The sequence below is a fragment of the Strigops habroptila genome, chromosome 2 (assembly GCF_004027225.2).
Source record: "Strigops habroptila isolate Jane chromosome 2, bStrHab1.2.pri, whole genome shotgun sequence".
In the NCBI taxonomy this organism is placed as follows: Eukaryota; Metazoa; Chordata; class Aves; order Psittaciformes; family Psittacidae; genus Strigops; species Strigops habroptila.
Genome location: NC_044278.2, coordinates 70,289,892 through 70,308,184, shown reverse-complemented (window position 1 = coordinate 70,308,184; position 18,293 = coordinate 70,289,892). Strand labels below are relative to the sequence as shown.

The 18,293-nt window shown below is 43.1% G+C and overlaps 1 protein-coding gene across 4 annotated transcripts in view; it reads left to right on the top strand.

Annotated features, from left to right (window-relative positions):
- FARP1 (FERM, ARH/RhoGEF and pleckstrin domain protein 1) overlaps positions 1-18,293 on the top strand; it is a 219,434-nt gene that overhangs the window by 147,341 nt on the left and 53,800 nt on the right. For all 4 annotated transcript variants that reach the window (XR_003989673.1, XM_030473637.1, XM_030473629.1 and 1 more), the window contains exons 4-8: positions 5,325-5,367; positions 6,296-6,374; positions 7,952-8,049; positions 14,981-15,095; positions 16,337-16,484. Coding sequence is in view for 3 of the 4 variants with exons in the window: in XM_030473637.1 (XP_030329497.1) it covers positions 5,325-5,367; positions 6,296-6,374; positions 7,952-8,049; positions 14,981-15,095; positions 16,337-16,484 (483 nt within the window). In the remaining variant the exon portion in view is untranslated. The remainder of the gene's footprint in view (positions 1-5,324; positions 5,368-6,295; positions 6,375-7,951; positions 8,050-14,980; positions 15,096-16,336; positions 16,485-18,293) is intronic.

Below are 18,293 nucleotides of genomic sequence, written 5' to 3'. Positions count from 1 at the left end.
CCAGAGGACAGCAGCAAGTCCCGGGGCCACGCTGGGGCCACCCTGGGAGTCCAGAAGGCTGCCTCCCCCCGGATGCGGGGCACGAGGGCCAGCTGCGTGGAGCACGAGCAGCTGCCTTTGGGCCACCATAGCCGAAAGGAGCCCCATGAAGGGGCTGTGCTCGGCTGCAGAGGAAGGCAAAAAACCCCGGGGACACTTGCTGGTCCACCCTGGGGGCAAAAAAGCTCTTCCCCCCCCAGCTGCAGGACACGAGGGGCCACCTTCGTGGTGCATGAGCACCAAGCAATAACCAAGCCAGAATGGAGCAAGGAGCCCTGACAAGTGGTCATGCTCAGTGCTCAGAGGAAGGCGAAAAACCCCCGGGGACCAGTGCCAATCTGCCCCGGGGGAAAATTCCTTCCTGACCCCAGCGCTGGCGATCGGCTACTCCCTGAGCACGTGAGCAAGACCTGCTCCTGGTCCACGGGCTGGTTATGGCTCTTGGGGGACACTGGCACCGCCTTTTCTGCCTCCACCTGGAGCCATCTCAGGGGCTTCCGAGAATAGCAAAGTGCCGCTGGCGTGCTCAACCCTGGGGGCAAGAATCCTTCCTGTGCCGGGCAGTGGGAGCTCCAAGGCACTGGGGGAGGGCAGTGGGCCATCTGTGGATCCTATTTCTTGTGGCTGCTGCCACTATCTCCCCAGAAGATGAGGACGGCGAGCTCCCCGAAGACCGAAGCAGGATTTCCATCCATCCATTCCTCTGATGAGCTGTGAGTGTGGCCCCTCCAGGAGCTGGAATTGCAACGGAGACCCTCCAGCAGCTTCGGGCAGTCTTCTCGCCTCAGCCCCTCCAAGTAAATCCACCAGTGCCTCAAGGATTCCTCTTGGGTGCCTTCAGGCTGCCAGCTCTGTCCTGGTGGCAGCGCCGGGCACTCTGGCAGTGGGACACGGGAGGATGCTGCCTTATACTGCCCCGGGGCACTGTGATGCTGCGCTGGCGGGGGGTGGCACTATGACACGGGAGTGACGGGGCCCCCGCAGCCCTGCCCAGCGCAGCCCTGCTGCTGCCCCTTTGCCCAGCATCCCTTGGAGAAAGGCCTTTGGGGTGCTGGCCCCGAGGCAGTGCCTGTGCCCAGGAGGCCCAGAGGGATGTCCCTGCCCATGGCAGCCACACACTGGGCACCGCTGCTGGGTGTCCCTGTAAATTAATCTGTATGTTCAGACTGTATCAATAAAGGCTTTTATACCACGTGCAGTCATTTGGCTGTGGCGATCCCAGAGGTGAAAGAAAGGGGTTTTGGTTCCCTCTGCATGAACTTTGCAGAAATATAGCGAGCATACAGGATTTCCTCACCATTCCTAATCAATACACCAAGTGGCATTTGCTACTGCGCTGCTTATGGTGAGGTCTTCTTCTTGGAAAGAAGAAGAATTTAAGAAATCTCTTCTGTGTTTGTTACACTGGGTGTTTAGATATTTGCTTATGTTTATTAACATCCATGTGTCTAGTTTGGGGGTTTACTCCACACAGGGACTGTGAGAATGAAGACCTTAGGCCCGTGGTAGGATTGGATCAGATTCGAGACCATCTTAAGAACCTGAATGTCCACAAGTCCGTGAGACCTGATGAAATCCATCCATGGGTCCTGAAGGAGCTGGCGAATGAAGTTGCTAAGCCACTGTCCATCATATTTGAAAAATCATGGCAGTCAGGTGAAGTTCCCGATGACTGGAAAAATGGAAATATAACCTCCATTTTCAAGAAGGGAAAGGTGGAAGACCTGGGAAACTACAGACCAGTCAGTCTCACCTCTGTGCCTGGCAAAATCTTGGAGCAGATTCTCCTGGAAAGCATGCTAAGGCACATGAAAAACAACAAGGTGGCTGGTCTTCCAGTATCTGAAGGGAGCCCACAAGGATGCTAGGGAGGGACTCTTCATTAGGGACTGTAGTGATAGGACAAGGAGTAATGGCTTCAGACTTAAACAGGGGAAGTTCAGGTTGGATATAAGGAAGAAGTTCTTTACAGTGAGGGTGGTGAGGCACTGGAACAGGTTGCCCAAGGAAGTTGTGAATGCTGCATCCCTGGCAATGTTCAAGGCCAGGCTGGACGGGGTCTTGGGTAACATGGTCTAGTGTGAGGTGTCCCTGCCCATGGCAGGGGGTTGGAACTAGGTGATCTTAAGGTCCTTTCCAACCCAAACCATTTTATGATTCTATAAATCGTTGTTTCTGTGCGAGGCAGCACTGACAGTAATATTTACACTTAAATTATAGTAATGAGTTTATATGATGCAGTTGAGGTGAATGTGCCTGTGGGATTTAAAACTTCCTGAGCTTCCTAATGGCCATAATGTAGAACTCAAGCATTGCGCAAATTAAAAAAAAAATTGCAGTTAATGGTGTGTCTGAGAAATAAACCAGACATGTATATTTTACATTCATATCATCCAAAGAGAATGAGTTGCTTTTCCAATGCAGAGTGCAATGTAAAAGGAAAAATAAATATTTAGAGCATATTTGTTTGGATGTAATCATATGTACATGAAGTCATATATTCACAGTTCAGCTGTGTTTGTTTCAACATGCAAGGCTCCAGAGCTCCTGTCTGAACGTATTGACGTTAGTTGTATGTCAAAATGCTTGGCAGCTGTATATGTTCAAGTGTGCTGTGTTTGTAGCAGAGAAGATGTGCATAGGAGATGAACGTGGAGGGTCTGAGGGCTGCACTTCCTCTTGGGACAAGGAGAAATGAGGCTTTGTGGCCAAGCCTGGGGTTTCATGGAGTTTCATCACATTTGATGTTTGCCCAGTTCTCCAGCTGCTGACATCCAGCCTCTATGAGGGTGTTCCAGACTTTGTTTAAAAAATAATCTAGCCTTTGTAGTTCCGCAGAAAATGGAAAATCTGAACCTTAATTGAATCCTCCCATTATTTTTAATTTCCAGTTTATAAATTGGTCTCAGATTGGCTATGTTTAGATACAGTGTGGGAGTTACACATGCATAAGTTTTAATTGCTTGGGTTTGGAGATAGTGGTAAGGTCTTTGTTTTGCCCACCCTCTCTCCCTACACATGTGGCCAGCAGGTCAAGGGAGGTGATTCTGCCCCTCTACTCTGCTCTTGTGAGACTCACCTGGAGTACCGCCTCCAGCTCTGGAGTCCTCAGTACAGGACCTGTTGGAGAGAGTCCAGAGGAGGGCCACAAAAATGATCAGGGGGATGGAGCTCCTTTCCTATGAGGGAAGGCGGAGAGAGCTGGGGGTTGTTCAGCCTGGAGAAGACAAGACTGTTGCGCTAGGGTGAGGGGTAATGGTTTTAAACTAACAGAGGGGAGCTTCAGGCCTGATGTGAGGAAGAAATGTTTTACAATGAGAGTGGTAAAATGCTGGAATAGGTTTTCCAGAGAGGTGGTGGATGCACCATCCCTGGAGACATTCAAGGCCAGGCTGGATGTGGTTCTGGGCAACCTGGTCTCATTGAAGATGTCCCTGCTCATTGCAGGGGGTTGGTCTAGATGACCTTTGAAGGTCCCTTCCAACCCAAACTATCCTATGATTCTGTGTTTCTACTTCTGGTATCCAGCAGTCTGGTCAAGGATGTTGTTACTTGCTTGTAGGATGATTGGGAAAGTGGAGAAAGGAATGACTTGTGTCATTTGTGTGCTCATTCTGTATCATAAACTCCCTTTGGAGAGAGAGTTGTTTTTTTTGGTGTCAAGTAAAATACATTATTCCCATATTCTTGTCAACTGGTTGTTTCATATTCAAGATTAATTTTTTTCTCCACTAAACTTGGCAAAGTCCCTGACCTTTGTTGCAGATTATGTACATGTGAACTTTCAGAACTTTCAGTTTTAAGTTACTGAAATGTCAAGAAGTGTCAAAACCAGTTTAATGTGTGATAAGCACAGTGTTCTTATTCTTGGATAACTAAGTTTCTTTAACCCTTCAGAAGGGAAAAAAAAAATACCTTCAGAGGCTGAGAAACATAAAAAGAATTCCATTGAGAAACATGGGTGTGAAAGGGCAGGAATGTGAGGTCTTTGCTAATTGCAAGCACTCATGTTAGTAGTGATGAAAATAGCAAACAACATTGAAGCAGTGATGGCAGCAATACAGGCCTGTTCCTGTCTGGCTTCGCAGGTGATTTTCTAAAATGGATATTTTGAGTATGTTTCAGTCTCTGCATAATCTAAAATTACTAAAGGTCAAAGATGTATTAATTTCCATACATATTCTTTTTCTAGAGGAAGACTTGGTTAATTTGGGTTTTAATGACTTTAACATTTGTGGCAGTTGTGGGATGTTCCTCCACAAACTCCAGATGCTCCAAGGGAGCTCTGTGCAGTTTAGTGAGATAACAAAATATAAACCTTGAGCATAGGTAGTTACCGGCTGAGGATTCTGAACTGTCGCTTTTCTCCAGGCTCTGCAAGTCTAGCTTTTGCCTTCTGCACAATTGTCCCTTGGCTTTCCATAACGTTTTGCCCATGCCTTTCAGAACAGGGGTTTAGGCTCTGAAAACTGTATTTCTACCCACTGCTGCTCTTCTGAAAGCTGAAGGAGAGACCCACATGCCATCCTGAAAAATGGGGTGTTGAAAAACAGATGAAAGTAAACTATGTGCAGAAGTTTCTAATGCCCCCCATTAGAAAACCTAGGCCTCAGCTGCCCAGGTTTATAGAAAAGAGAAACTGTTTCACAGCTCAAAAGTGAGCTTCCTCCCACCCACACTTCATGCTGTTGTCTGCCTCGCACCATTCACCTGAGGGGACATTCCCCCCTCAGGTGATGGTGATAAGACTCCTTTATCTCTATCAGGCCAAGCAAGGGAGCTCCATGTTTATGCTCAAGCCTCACAGTGGGATTCCTCTTGGCTCCTCAAAACCAGGAGGTTGCCACCTTCTTGTTTATCCATTCGTCCAGTGTTCCTAGCTCAAAGGCAAGCACCAGCCCCTTTCACTTGCCTTTCTCAAGATTAATTAGGGTGAGGACCACAATAACAGTATGGGACTGCCTTACTCTAAACTCCTTGTTTCAGTTGTTCTTTCCACAAAATTAGTTTGGTTCTTGACCAAACTTGGTGTCTGAGACAAGTGAGGGAGAGATGTCCTCACTGTTTCCCAGCTCTGTGAATATGTGCTGCTTCAAAAGTTGTGCCACAGTGACAGCCCCTTCACAGTGCTGTTTCTGGAGTGTCTTCCACAGTTTTGGGGAGAAAACCCGCTATGTATAATTAGGGAGGTCATCATAATAATGATGTAGTAGTGCAATAAAAAATGCTCCTCAGCGAGTGGTAGTTTGTTCAGAGATGATAACACCACCTTCTTTTGTTTTCAGGTGTGGCTTGACCTTTTGAAGCCTGTTATGAAACAGATTAGAAGTAAGTATTTCCTTGCTGTCATTTACTTTTGTCAGTCTGAGAGTACTTGAATAAATTAGGACTCTGTCAATTCAGATCTTCTCAGCTTTCTTCACTAAGTTTATTTTTTTTATTTCTGGTCTGTCCTTAAAATATGTACTGTATGTGCTGTGAAATTGTGTCACATGAACATATGAAGGGGCTGACCCAGTAGGAGGCTGATGTTTAGCCAGTCACTTTAAGAGGTAGTGGTGGCAATGGAGGAAACTATTTTGTAGAGAAAAGACAGTGCAATAAAAGAAGGATTTGAGGAAGCATACACCGCCAACAGCTAGCAGTAATAAGAATAAAAAAGGAACAGGAAGACATTATTACTGGGAAGGAGCCAGCAAATATATCACAACTGTGTGGGACATCGCTGCAGAACTTGGAACTATCTTCATTTATTGAGCTTTGCTATTGAGATTAAGTTTCATGGCTCTCTGGTCATAAACATCTGAGTATATCGTCTGGAACGTCTCGTTTTCGCAAAACAGAGATGTACTGGTCCTTCTGTCAGTGGTCATACTTGAAAGAGTCAGAACAAATGTGCTGCTGTTAAAACAGGAATTGTAATTTGCTAGTGGACTTGAAAAATAGGTTGTATTTTAGCTCCCTCCTGTTCTGAAGCAAGGGAAATAGACACACATTTCATTGGATCAACTGATGTAATTACTAAAACCAGAGTCCATATTGGCAGAGTATCCCATGACCAAGGTACTGTTCTCTTTTATGTGTGTAAATTTTGTTGTGCAGTCTCTAAATAACCTGAATACTAACAAAGAAAGGAGGTTAGCATGTATGTATGCACTGCAGGTTCCGAGAATCATCCTTTGTACATCATTCTGCATAATAAAATTTGGTCAGCGTGTTAGTGGTGTTCACTAACTTCCTTTGACATTTCCCCTAGGACCGAAGCATGTTGTTGTAAAATTTGTGGTAAAATTCTTCCCACCTGACCACGCTCAGCTGCAGGAGGAACTGACAAGGTCAGTAGCTGCATGACTGTTTTGTCTTACTAAATCTCTGGTGGACACAGGGGAGAACATGGAATTTGAAATGACTGGGTGAGGATCGATGGCTGCCTTTCAGTATTAAGCTTCAAGTTCAAACCTTGAGGCCCCTTCCAACCTGGTGTTATATGTATATGAGGGTTCTGTTAAGATTCTTCCTCGTTAATAGGTCCTTCCTTTATGGTCAGGAACATGGTTTTGATGCAGTATTTCTTCACTGCAACTTTTCCGTTCCTTTTCTGATCTGCAATATTATTAGTTTTAATTACATTTTTCCAATCTGATTCAGTATTTTCACTATTAGTTTTTGTTTTCAGTCTGCCAAAAAGAGGAAGTTCTCTTTTACAAAGAGCTCTGGTTTCCATATGACTTGCTTTACAAAGAACAAATCCACCTTTGTGATGTTCTGTGTTTATCTCTGTCTTGCTTTATTTTGGTAATAAAGCAACGGAATGGAAAAAAATAAATTATTGATATCTCTTGCTGGCCTGGACAGAGAAAAGTAGAAGAGTGGGGTAGAAACAGGGAATATTTACTTGGAAGACTGAGTAAAAACAATAAAATGGATGAATGAAAACTCACAATGTGATTGATGTTAGTAATGAAACATTTCTGTTTCCAAATAGATAATCTGCATAACAGTTGCTTAGTAGTGAACTGTAAATTGATCTTTGTTGATCTCTTCCTGCACCTGGAGGTGTGTCTCTGAATCCTAATGACTTTTTTGGTTAGATTTTAAATGTGCATGCTAGGGAACTTGAATATATGTACACAGCAGTGTGTAGGATGTGAAAGCATATCCACAGGGAACAACATCACTTGAAGAAGCAGAGAATACAACACTTTTGTGCTATATTCTTCTACTAGTATGCTGAGTGGCACTAAGCAATTTAAGCTCCTGTTGAAGCTTGAAGAAATTTAAATGTTGAAATAATGTCACAGACCTGTGTTGTCTCTGCACTTAAACTGTCAATGTAGAATTGTCCTACGTGGCTGAGATGGTTTGGAGGCAGTGTTAAAAACAGCTGGTGCACAAGCAGTGCAGTTAATGGGGCCACAGAAGTATCAGAGCTAGCTAGAGTTGTTTAATCAAGATCTTGCTCCTTGTTTCCAGGTGAGTGCCAAGGTGGAAGTTTAGAGTTTTTGTATTCTACAAGAACTGATAACTCTAAGTCATTGGTTTATCTGGCATTTCTTCATAGTTACAAGCAGCTCCATTATCTAGTGCTACTTGCTGTGCGGTTGCTGAGCATTTGATAGCTGTCACGTTTACTTCCACTGTCATATCCCATTGGTATGGTTCCAAGGGAGGGAAGGAGAGAGAAAAAGAGAGAGATCATGGTTCTCCAAAGCACCCACCATGTAAGACTGTAATGGCTGTAATACAGTATCTGTTATGCTTTACTTAGCCTCTAGACTTAGGAAATTCAGATCACTTCTGCAGATTCCAAGAAGTGAAAGGAGCATGGAGCCAAAATCAGAGCTGGGATTGAAATACTTTCCCCTCTTTCCCTTATGCTTTGTGTAACCCTTTGTTCCCTTTGGTTTTGCAGGTACCTATTTGCATTACAAGTGAAGCAGGACCTGGCACAGGGAAGGCTAACGTGTAATGATACCAGCACTGCCCTCTTAATCTCACACATAGTACAGTGTAAGTTCCCTTTTCTCTTCTTTCCAGGAGGATAAACAGGATGATTGGTTGGATGTGCTGTTAGTAACTGCTCTAGGGACAGGTTTAAGCCGTATGGACAATTTATTGTATTTCTGTATAATGGCGTTCAAATACAGAAAATTTACTCTTTCAAATAAAGAAGAGCTCCTTGTCACATGATTTGCATTTTTAAAGCACTGCACTTGATAGTCTGCCTAGGATCATTTAAAAAGCAAGCTTTGCAGGCAGTGGCAAACAGGTCGACTTCGTCTAAATTCCTGTTTAATTATAGAATCACAGAATCATAGAATCGTAAGGGTTGGAAAGGACCTTAAGATCATCTAGTTCCAACCCCCCTGCCATGGGCAGGGACACCTTGCCCTAAACCACGTGGCTCAAGGCTCTGTCCAACCTGGCCTTGAACACCGCCAGGGATGGAGCATCCACAACCTCCCTGGGCAACCCATTCCAGTGCCTCACCACCCTCACTATAAAGAACTTCTTCCTTATATCTAGTCTAAACTTCCCCTGTTTAAGTTTGAAGCCATTACCCCTTGTCCTACCACTACAGTCCCTAAGGAAGAGTCCCTCCCCAGCATCCTTATAGGCCCCCTTCAGATACTGGAAGGCTGCTATGAGGTCACCACGCAGCCTTCTCTTCTCCAGGCTGAACAGCCCCAACTTTCTCAGCCTGTCTTCATATGGGAGGTGCTCCAGCCCTCTTATCATCCTCGTGGCCCTCCTCTGGACTCGCTCCAACAGCTCCATGTCCTTTGTATGTTGAGGACACCAGAACTGTACACAGTACTCCAAGTGAGGTCTCACGAGAGCAGAGTATACTTTGTATCATGTCAGCAGAGCAGTCAAATTCCTGGAAATCTGTATGCTGTCTAGAGAATGTAGTAAATAAACATGCTTAGAATGCCAGACTGAATCACAGTCCTAAGAGGAAACTGATAGGGAAGTAAAAACTGACAGATTTTAAGCTTTTTTTTTTTTCTTTAATTGCAAAGTATGCACAATAACATTGTTCAGTGGAATTGTACATTAACTTTATTCATCAAATCAAAACTTCTTTTGGCTTTCAGATCACTTGAAAGGCAGTGTATGTTTTCCATTTCAAGACTTTATGGATACTCATCTTGATTATAACGTTCGTAAAAAACGCTTAGTAGCGTGCATAATGGTCATAATAGACTGTTGTTTTGAATGGTCATTGTGCAATTCAGTATTGCATATTTCCATTGAAATGCTGTTGTGTGGAAATTACAGTCAACAAAGATGTTTGTCATAGTCTGAGTGTTATGGCAGTTTCTTATCAATTGCTGTTGGAAAGGCAGGTATTGCATAGTTTTCTATTTGCCATGGTCATCATTGCCCAGTGTGACTGAGTAATGATAAGGTGTGCAACAGCCTCGCTGAAATTCTGTATTCCTCATACCATTTTAAAACTGAGATTCTTGGCTAGTGAGCTTTTTGGGTCTTTCATTTTATCCTGTTAGAGTGTCCAGCATGCCATTGATAGTTCTTTCCTTGGTTAAGCTAGTTCTAACTTTCATCTCAGGAAAAAAAGTCTTGATCATTTTGGGGAAATTGAGTATCGTTTGTTACGCTGCGTTCTAGGAGGGCGAGTTTTCCTGTGCACCAATGAAAGGTGCTGGGGAGAGGACACCGTAATGTTTGTGTCTCTCTTCATTTGAGGTACTGCTCCATGATCATTCTCTCTTGAGCTCTTATACTTCATATGCATGATTCCTACATAGATCCTATTTCATGTCTTACTCATCTTTTATTGTTTACTCAATTAAGTTCTTCACTGAACCACCTACATCTCTGGTGTCTGAACTGCTCAGAGAGCAACTGTTAGCTTATTTTTCTAAAGCAGCAGCTTAAGAGAGTAAAATACAGAATGTCCTTTCACATTTACAAACTTTCCCTTTCCCTCCTCTGCACAGTCAAACTCAAATTTATTTCAGTGTTTTTTCAATTCCTCCATTATACTCCTGGCCATTCCCTCTGACACATCTATGCAGGCTGGCAAGAAGCTTTCTTTTCAAAGAAGTGTGCAAAAATGGCACATCACCACCATTGCTTTTCTACTGCAGAGGTGCATTATACTGTTGGATTAAATAATTTTCTTCAGTTGCTGGCATGATGCATTTGAAATCTTTCTAGTTTTTTGTCCCTTTCCCCTGTGAGCTGGAGGTACAGAGTGATTCCGAACTGGGATTTTAGTAGTCAAGTAGTACTCTCATTATAGGGTGAGTAAGGTAAGAAACTTCTGTACTGAAAAATGGGATTTTTCGCTGTGTCAGAAGGAGAGAGGTGAGAGATTCATCATGCAGAAGTGAGACAGTATGCACAGAATCTGAACTGCCATTTTGGGCAGAGGCATGTTTTGCCTCATGGTGCCTCTGCCATCTCTTGACTGCAAGCTGGACCTTTTATTTGCTGTTTATGATTTTTCCCTTCTCCCTTTTTTTGTGTAACAGTGTTTACTAGAAACCTCTGCTAGAAGCTTGCAACTATCTCATTTATTTATCTATCTTGTTGTCTCATTAACATTTCTCTGTGAAAATTTTCTCTGGTAAGAGTCTGTAGCTGTACCTCACCCCCGTGGCTGTCTTTTGTATTTATTTTCTCTCTAGCTTATTATTCAGTAGCAAAAAGAAAAAAAAAATATATTATATGTTTGTCTGCAGCAAAAATAAAACTAGGCAGCTGATAAGAGTAATGACACCAAAGTGGAAAGATTGAGAATGCAGGTTAGGTATTGTATGTCTTATCAGTGCTGTGCCTACCAGCGGTTTCCATGGGGGATATCTGATTCTAGGAGGCCTTTATATTATGTATACAAGCTTATGTCAGTGTTATAGACTGTTATTTATATGAAACATAATATGACAGCAAATAGGTTTCTGTTAAATTAGCATTTATATTACAGAATAAAATTTATATTTGCAACATGCTATTTAAAAATACCTTAAAAGCATTGTAGAAAGTACTAAAAGTGCGAGGAGACTTTGATACTGGAAATGATGCGGTAAAGTGAATGTGAAGTAAGAAGATGGACTGATTAAAGGGAAAGAGCTGAAATACAAAGCATTAGACGTATCACAAGTGCTAATGCAGACAGAATGCAACATGGTGTAATGCACTTGTAAGATAAGAGAAAAGAAGGCATCAATGAAAATCAGTCGTTGGTTAAAACACATGAGAAGATTTTAAAGAAGAGTTGTAAGTGAGGCTGACAACGTCCAAAATACAACTCCCTCTCATTCTAGAGAAGGTGCTAGTAGAAAGGCATTTAGTAGGGAAAAGGAGGGCTAAGGAGACAAGTAAAAGCTATTGAGTATAAGGTCAGAGAGAACAAATGCAGAAGTAACTTGAAAGCCAGGAGGACAATTTGGATAATGGGTTTGCAGCTGACAAATGCAGAGAGCATTATAGGCAGCATGTAGAAGTGAAGTGAGAGGCTTCTGTACTCTTGGCTCTGAAGAAAGCCTTACAGAAGGTGGCTCAAGTCCATCCATGTACAAGGACGTATAGGGTATGACCTGCATTTTAAAGAATCAAGGCTCATGTTATTTGAGGTGTTGCAAACCTAGGTGGGCTTACCGCTTCACTGAAGAAGAGAAATTTGCCTTTCATTTGAATTAGGGTTAAAAGCAGATCTTAAAGGTTTGTGACGCTTGGATGTGTAAAACTGGGCTGATGGAGCTGTTCCTGAAATGGGGACAGAAAGGGACATTTTACAAAGGAGAGTTCTCAAAGATTCTGTAGCATTTCTACTGTCTCAAGGAATGATTCAGAGCAGATGGGATGCGGAAGGGGTAGAAATCAGGGGTAGTTATCAATTCTTTTCCACCCGTGACCTCCAAAGTGTTAGAAGTCATCATGTGGCTGCAGGCAGTTTGGGTTCGAAGGTTACTGCTCCATCATTCATAGATGCTTTGGTCCTCATCTTCCCTGCTTACACAAGGCTATTACCTTCCCATCCACATTTGCAGATAAACATCATCTGAAATATTTTTTTCTAAACGAACTTAATTTGGACAGAACTGGATTAAGGTTCATTTACATGAGCAGAACTGAGGCGAGTATCTGAGCTTGGGTCCATGATATTCTAGGTCGACTGCACGACATGCATGACTGCAAGCTGGATTTAATTTGAGGGCACTGCATTTTAATTTCACTGACCTTATTAAGGTAGCAGCCTTTGTTGTAGCGATATTGCTGCTACTGCAGCAGGTTTGCTGGCAGAAGCTGTTCTGCTGGCTGTTCAGTGAAAAAGCTAATAGCAAGATTTTCAGAGGCATTCCAAGAATAGCAGGCAACAAGATAGTAATCTGGCACCCACACATAAACTGCCTCCTCCCCATCCCCCAAGCCCCCAAAAAAGAGGAAATCTCACTGAATGGGCTGCAAAATGGAAGGTGGGTGTGACATACTGTTGCACACATGGTACTGAATAACTGCAGCAGATGGGAGCAACTTTGAGGAGGAGGGAGACAGAATGTGTCTCAAACTGCTGCAAAATTAGAGGAAGACAAATGTTTCATAACCCCATGAGGTGGAATACATGCCCGCGTTCAAACAAGCAAAGCAAGCCATCTTTCACATTTCCCTCCCAAGATTACACCGTGGGGCATGGGCCTGGGGAGGAAGCTTGTGGTCCGCTGCTCCAAGGAAAGGTACCTGAGCACCATAATGTGTGTGAGAGAAGCGGATGAGTTCTGCTGAATTAGTGCTGTCCTTGTCACCCCCACCCTTATCCTGCACACAAGTCAAGGTAGCACTGTGTTGGCTTCATTTGTTCAGTTGACATCCAACAGCTAATTAGATGGGAGTAAACCTTCATCTTCTTTCACATATCACATACTAACAGACAGGAGAAGAGAAGAATGTGTGGAAGATAACTCAGTGGGAATCTGAATTGTAAAACCATGACACAGCTTGCAAGAAACTGTTTTCTTCTCTGTTATGTGAAAGATAACTGGAAAGGCTTCTGTAGGTACGTAGCAAATAAAAGACAGACGAGGGGCAATGTGGGCCCTCTCCGGAAACTATCAGGAGAACTGGCTACCATGGATTTGGAGAAGGCTGAGGTTCTTAATGACTTTTTTGCTTCAGTCTTCACTAGCAAATGCTCTGACCACACCACCCAAGTCTTGGAAAGCAGTTGCAGGGACTGTGAGAATGAAGACCTTAGGCCCACTGTAGGAGAGGATCAGGTTCGAGACCATCTTAAGAACCTGAACGTGCACAAGTCCATGGGACCTGATGAAATCCATCCACGGGTCCTGAAGGAGCTGGCGAATGAAGTTGCTAAACCACTGTCCATCATATTTGAAAAATCCTGGCAGTCAGGTGAAGTTCCTGATGACTGGAAAAAGGAAAATATAACCCCCGTTTTCAAGAAAGGGAAGGTGGAAGACCCAGGGAACTACAGACCAGTCAGTCTCACCTCTGTGCCTGGCAAAATCTTGGAGCAGATTCTCCTGGAAAACATGCTAAGGCACATGAAAAACAACAAGGTGGTTGGTGACAGCCAACATGGCTTCACTAAGGGGAAATCCTGCCTGACCAATTTGGTGGCCTTCTATGATGGGGCTACGGGACTGATGGATGGGGCAGAGCAGTTGACGTCGTCTACCTGGACTTGTGCAAAGCGTTTGACACTGTCCCGCATGACATCCTTGTCTCTAAATTGGAGAGACATCAATTTGGTGGATGGACCACTCAGTGGATAAAGAATTGGCTGGATGGCCGCATGCAAAGAGTTGTGGTCAATGGCTCAATGTCCAGTTGGAAAACAGTAATGAGTGGTGTCCCTCAGGGGTCAGTGTTGGGACTGATCTTGTTCAACATCTTTGTGGGCGACATGAACAATGGGATTGAGTGCGCCCTCAGCAAGTTTGCTGACGACACCAAGCTGTGTGGTTCAGTTGATACGCTGGAGGGAAGGGATGCCATCCAGAGGGACCTTGACACGCTTGTGAGGTGGGCCGATGCCAGCCTCATGAAGTTTAACCAAGCCAAGTGTAAGGTCCTACACCTGGGTCAGGGCAATCCCAGGCACTGCTACAGGTTGGGCAGAGAAGAGATTCAGAGCAGCCCTGCAGAGAAGGACTTGGGGGTGTTGGTTGACGAGAAGCTTAACGTGAGCCGGCAGTGTGCGCTTGCAGCCCAGAAAGCCAACCGTATCCTGGGCTGCATCAAAAGAAGCGTGACCAGCAGGTCGAAGGAGGTGATCCTGCCCCTCTACTCTGCTCTCGTGAGACCTCACTTGGAGTACTGCGTACAGTTCTGGTGTCCTCAACATAAAAAGGTCATGGAGCTGTTGGAGCGAGTCCAGAGGAGGGCCACGAGGATGATAAGGGGGCTGGAGCACCTCCCGTGTGAAGACGGGCTGAGAGAGTTGGGGCTGTTCAGCCTGGAGAAGAAAAGGCTGCGTGGAGACCTCATAGCAGCCTTCCAGTATCTGAAGGGGGCCTATAAGGATGCTTGGGAGGGACTTTTCATCAGGGACTGTAGCGATAGGGCAAGGGGTGATGGGTTCAAGCTTAAACAGGGGAAATATAGGTTAGAGATAAGGAAGAAGTTCTTTACAGTGAGGGTGGTGAAGCACTGGAATGGGTTGCCCAAGGAAGTTGTGAATGCTTCATCCCTGGCAGTGGATGAAGCATTCACATTCACCTTCATCCCTTCATTCAAGGCCAGGGTAGACAGAGCCTTGGGTGACATGGTTTAGTGCAAGGTGTCCCTGCCCATGGCAGGGGGGGTTGGAACTAGATGATCTTAAGGTCCTTTCCAACCCTAACTATTCTATGATTCCGTCCTCTTCGCAGCTGTCTGCACCTTTCAGATTGCCCAGATAATTCAGATTTAATACAGTGTTCTAACAGACTTTTCTTAAAATTCTTCATAGCTGAGATTGGGGATTTTGATGAAACCATAGATCGTGAACACTTGGCGAAGAACAAGTATATACCTCAGCAAGAAGCACTAGAAGACAAAATCATGGAATTTCACCGTAGCCACACGTAAGGCTTTTTTGTTCTTGTTAATGGTCATCTTTTCCTTTAGAGTAGTTCTAACTGTAACTATGTGCTAGATCATAAGTGCAAAAGAGATTTGGACCTCTGAGTTTCTCAAAGGTTACTTCTTAAAAAATGTTCAAGCCTATGAGTTTCCTGAAGGTTACTTCTGCCTTTTTCTCGTCATCATAACAAGATGTTTAAAGAACAATTGATTTTAGTAGTCATTCAAGCATGCCATGGTTTTACAGTCTATTTCACACAAAATGCTTCACTGCTGATTTTGTGCATGCAGGTATGATTGCAAATGATGACTGATCAGCCAGGCGCTGCTGACAGCAGTCTTTTTCAAGGACATTGAATGTTGTCTTTTCAACTTTCCATCCTTTCCACCACCCATCTAGAGATGGGTGAAGAAGTTCAGCAATAGTTCCAGGAAAAGCACAAAGCGCTTGCAGAATTAGGGATTTGGGAGAATACAATTCAAGATGATGATGCACATTGGTATCCTAAGGCCTGGAGAAAAGACTAGTAGTAAGAAGATGGTTAAAAGAATTACAAATAAGGCATAGAATAGTTGGGGGTTTTATGCTGTTGAGAACACTTTCAAGACCTGAATAGTTTCATTTTGAGCTAGATTGAATTAGATATGAGTGGTAGGGAGTTCTATAGCAGTAATAATCAGAACTTCTGCATAATTCTGTCATGATTAATTTAGTGCTCATTGGGTTCCCAACATTTGTGTTAAGGTTTTCATGTCTTCTGTTTTACTTAATTTTGGTATTGCATTTACTTTTACAATGAACAATGTCCTTACACGCTTCTGGATTTTTACTTTTTTTTTTTTTTGGTTTTTGGTTTTTTTGGGGTTGTGGGTTTTTTGTTGTTGTTGAGTTTTTTTATTATTATTTTTAGGAATACAGCCTGTTTTTCTAATGGAAAATACAAAGAGAGTTAGTGAATGTTAATGGTTCAAAATCTGGCAGTATCAAGTGTTTCAGAATTGGAGCAATCAAAATTTCTAATAGACTGTAAAATCTGTGGATTCTTTGATATTGATTTAGACTAAGAAAAAGCTTTTGTTCTACCTGATATAAATCTGGGAACATAATAAAACCATACAGATCATACACCTCTGACAGGTTTCAGTCTCTTTGATGAAATGTCTCTTTGTTCTCTGAAGGACCTGTTGATCTCTGTTAAAATGTGTGATGAATTTGTGTGTCTTCTCTGTTTTCTTTCTCAAGGGGACAGACACCAGCAGAGTCAGACTTCCAGCTTTTGGAGATTGCCCGTCGACTGGAGATGTATGGAATACGCTTGCATCCAGCCAAGGACAGGGAAGGGACAAAAATCAACCTGGCTGTAGCCAACACAGGCATTCTGGTGTTTCAGGTTAGAGCTGCTCAGGACATGACTTTGTACTTTATAAAACAGAGAGATTTACAGTGATGAGAATTTAGGACCTGAGCCATGTCTGAAAGAATTTGGTTGGGAAAATTCAGGAACTTCCACATTTTTTCTAACAATGACCTTAAACCTTTTATAGCTGCATTAGGTCCTTCACTTCCAGGGACTCTTACCTGATTTGAATGCACAGGGTAAAACTCCATTTACAGCTACAGTGTGCTGTTCAAGATGCAAACTGATCCATAGCTTACAATTTGCAAGCTAGTCATGCTGATACCTCCTACATATACCAGAAGGTAGGTATTGCAGGTGTGGTGCATACTAAATGGATGTGAAGCAGGGACAAATTAAACAGCAGACAACAGGAGTGCATGGAGAAGGGTGTAGGTAGTGAATGTAATCTCTGCAGCCTAACTTTGTCAGAGTTTTTGCAATTTTCTTGACCAGCCTTGGCCATTCTACCTTTGCTGAATCCATGAATCTTACTTCTTTCCCTAAAAGATCCAAAGTATTTGCCTTAGATTTCTTTCCTCTTCTCTCCTACCCCAGTCAGCCTAGCAAATGTTCGTGAAACATCAATGGTAAATTTATCAAATTCTTGTTCTGCAACTCCCATTAGGTAAGTAACAAATTGAGCTTTCACAGTTGTGAAGTTACAGGTAGTCAGCTGGTAAAAACTGCTTTCACCTCAGATGGAATTGTGTCTACTAGCATCCAAAATCCTACTTACCTCACTCTGTGTTAAAAACAGTAAGTTAACTGTTCTTTAAAATACACAATTTTACACCTGTCATTGGCTATTCATTTTAACCGTTTGACTATAGTTAAAATACTAATGTTTCCAACTTTATAAAGTACTTTGAGTCCTTTTATGAAGAAAAACAACAGCAACAAACCCAGAATGCTCTGACCCAAATGCTTTGAAATAGAAATTAAAAAAAAAAACAACCCAACAACAAAAATAAAAAATATATATATAAAACCCAATCAACTAAATGCATGGCTAGTAAAACCCCAAAACTGAAGCATAGGTTGAAGCATCAGAACACCATGATGATGTTAGAAATGCTCATAACTAATTGTATGTTCAGGCCCATCCCCTGCTCCCCCACAGTATTTTCATCAGCTGAATTAATGAATTGCAAAGCCTTATAAATTAAGACTGTCTTTCAGCTGAAAGTACAGGTCCACATAAAACAGCATAGACCTCACTGGCGTGATCTATAAAGCTCTAAAATTCAGTCATCTCTCCATGTCCTAATGTGTTTGGGACTTCCAAAACACATCTTTTTTGAACTTTCAGAAATGCTTGGAGATTTTGCTGGGCCAAGCTCCAAGACTGAATGCTGAAAAGGAAGTCAGGCTCTAACCTGGTGGAGTCTGCCCAGCAATTGGTGTCTGGCAGTAAGCTTAAGGCTTCCTTTAAGCACTTCACAAGGCAAGAGCCATAAGTTCATCTCTGTATTTTGGATATAACTGATAGAAATTGAACTATGAAGACCTCATTAGGAGAAAAATAAAGGTTCACTCACAAATGACATAAGCAGTAGCAAACAGACTTATTTTAAAGCATGTCATTTATTTAGAAATCAGTGTCAGTGCTGCTGAATATTCTAAGGGAGATTAATTATGTGATTCTTAGACAGCAGATTGATTTAGCAGAGATCTTCACACTGTCATTACTCCTACGTCCGTCTGGTAACGGCACCCAAATCAGCATGGGTTTCTGCATTTAGCAATCCTGTAGTAGCTCTCAAAATTCTGTGCTGTAAGCGTATTTGTACTGAAGTCTTC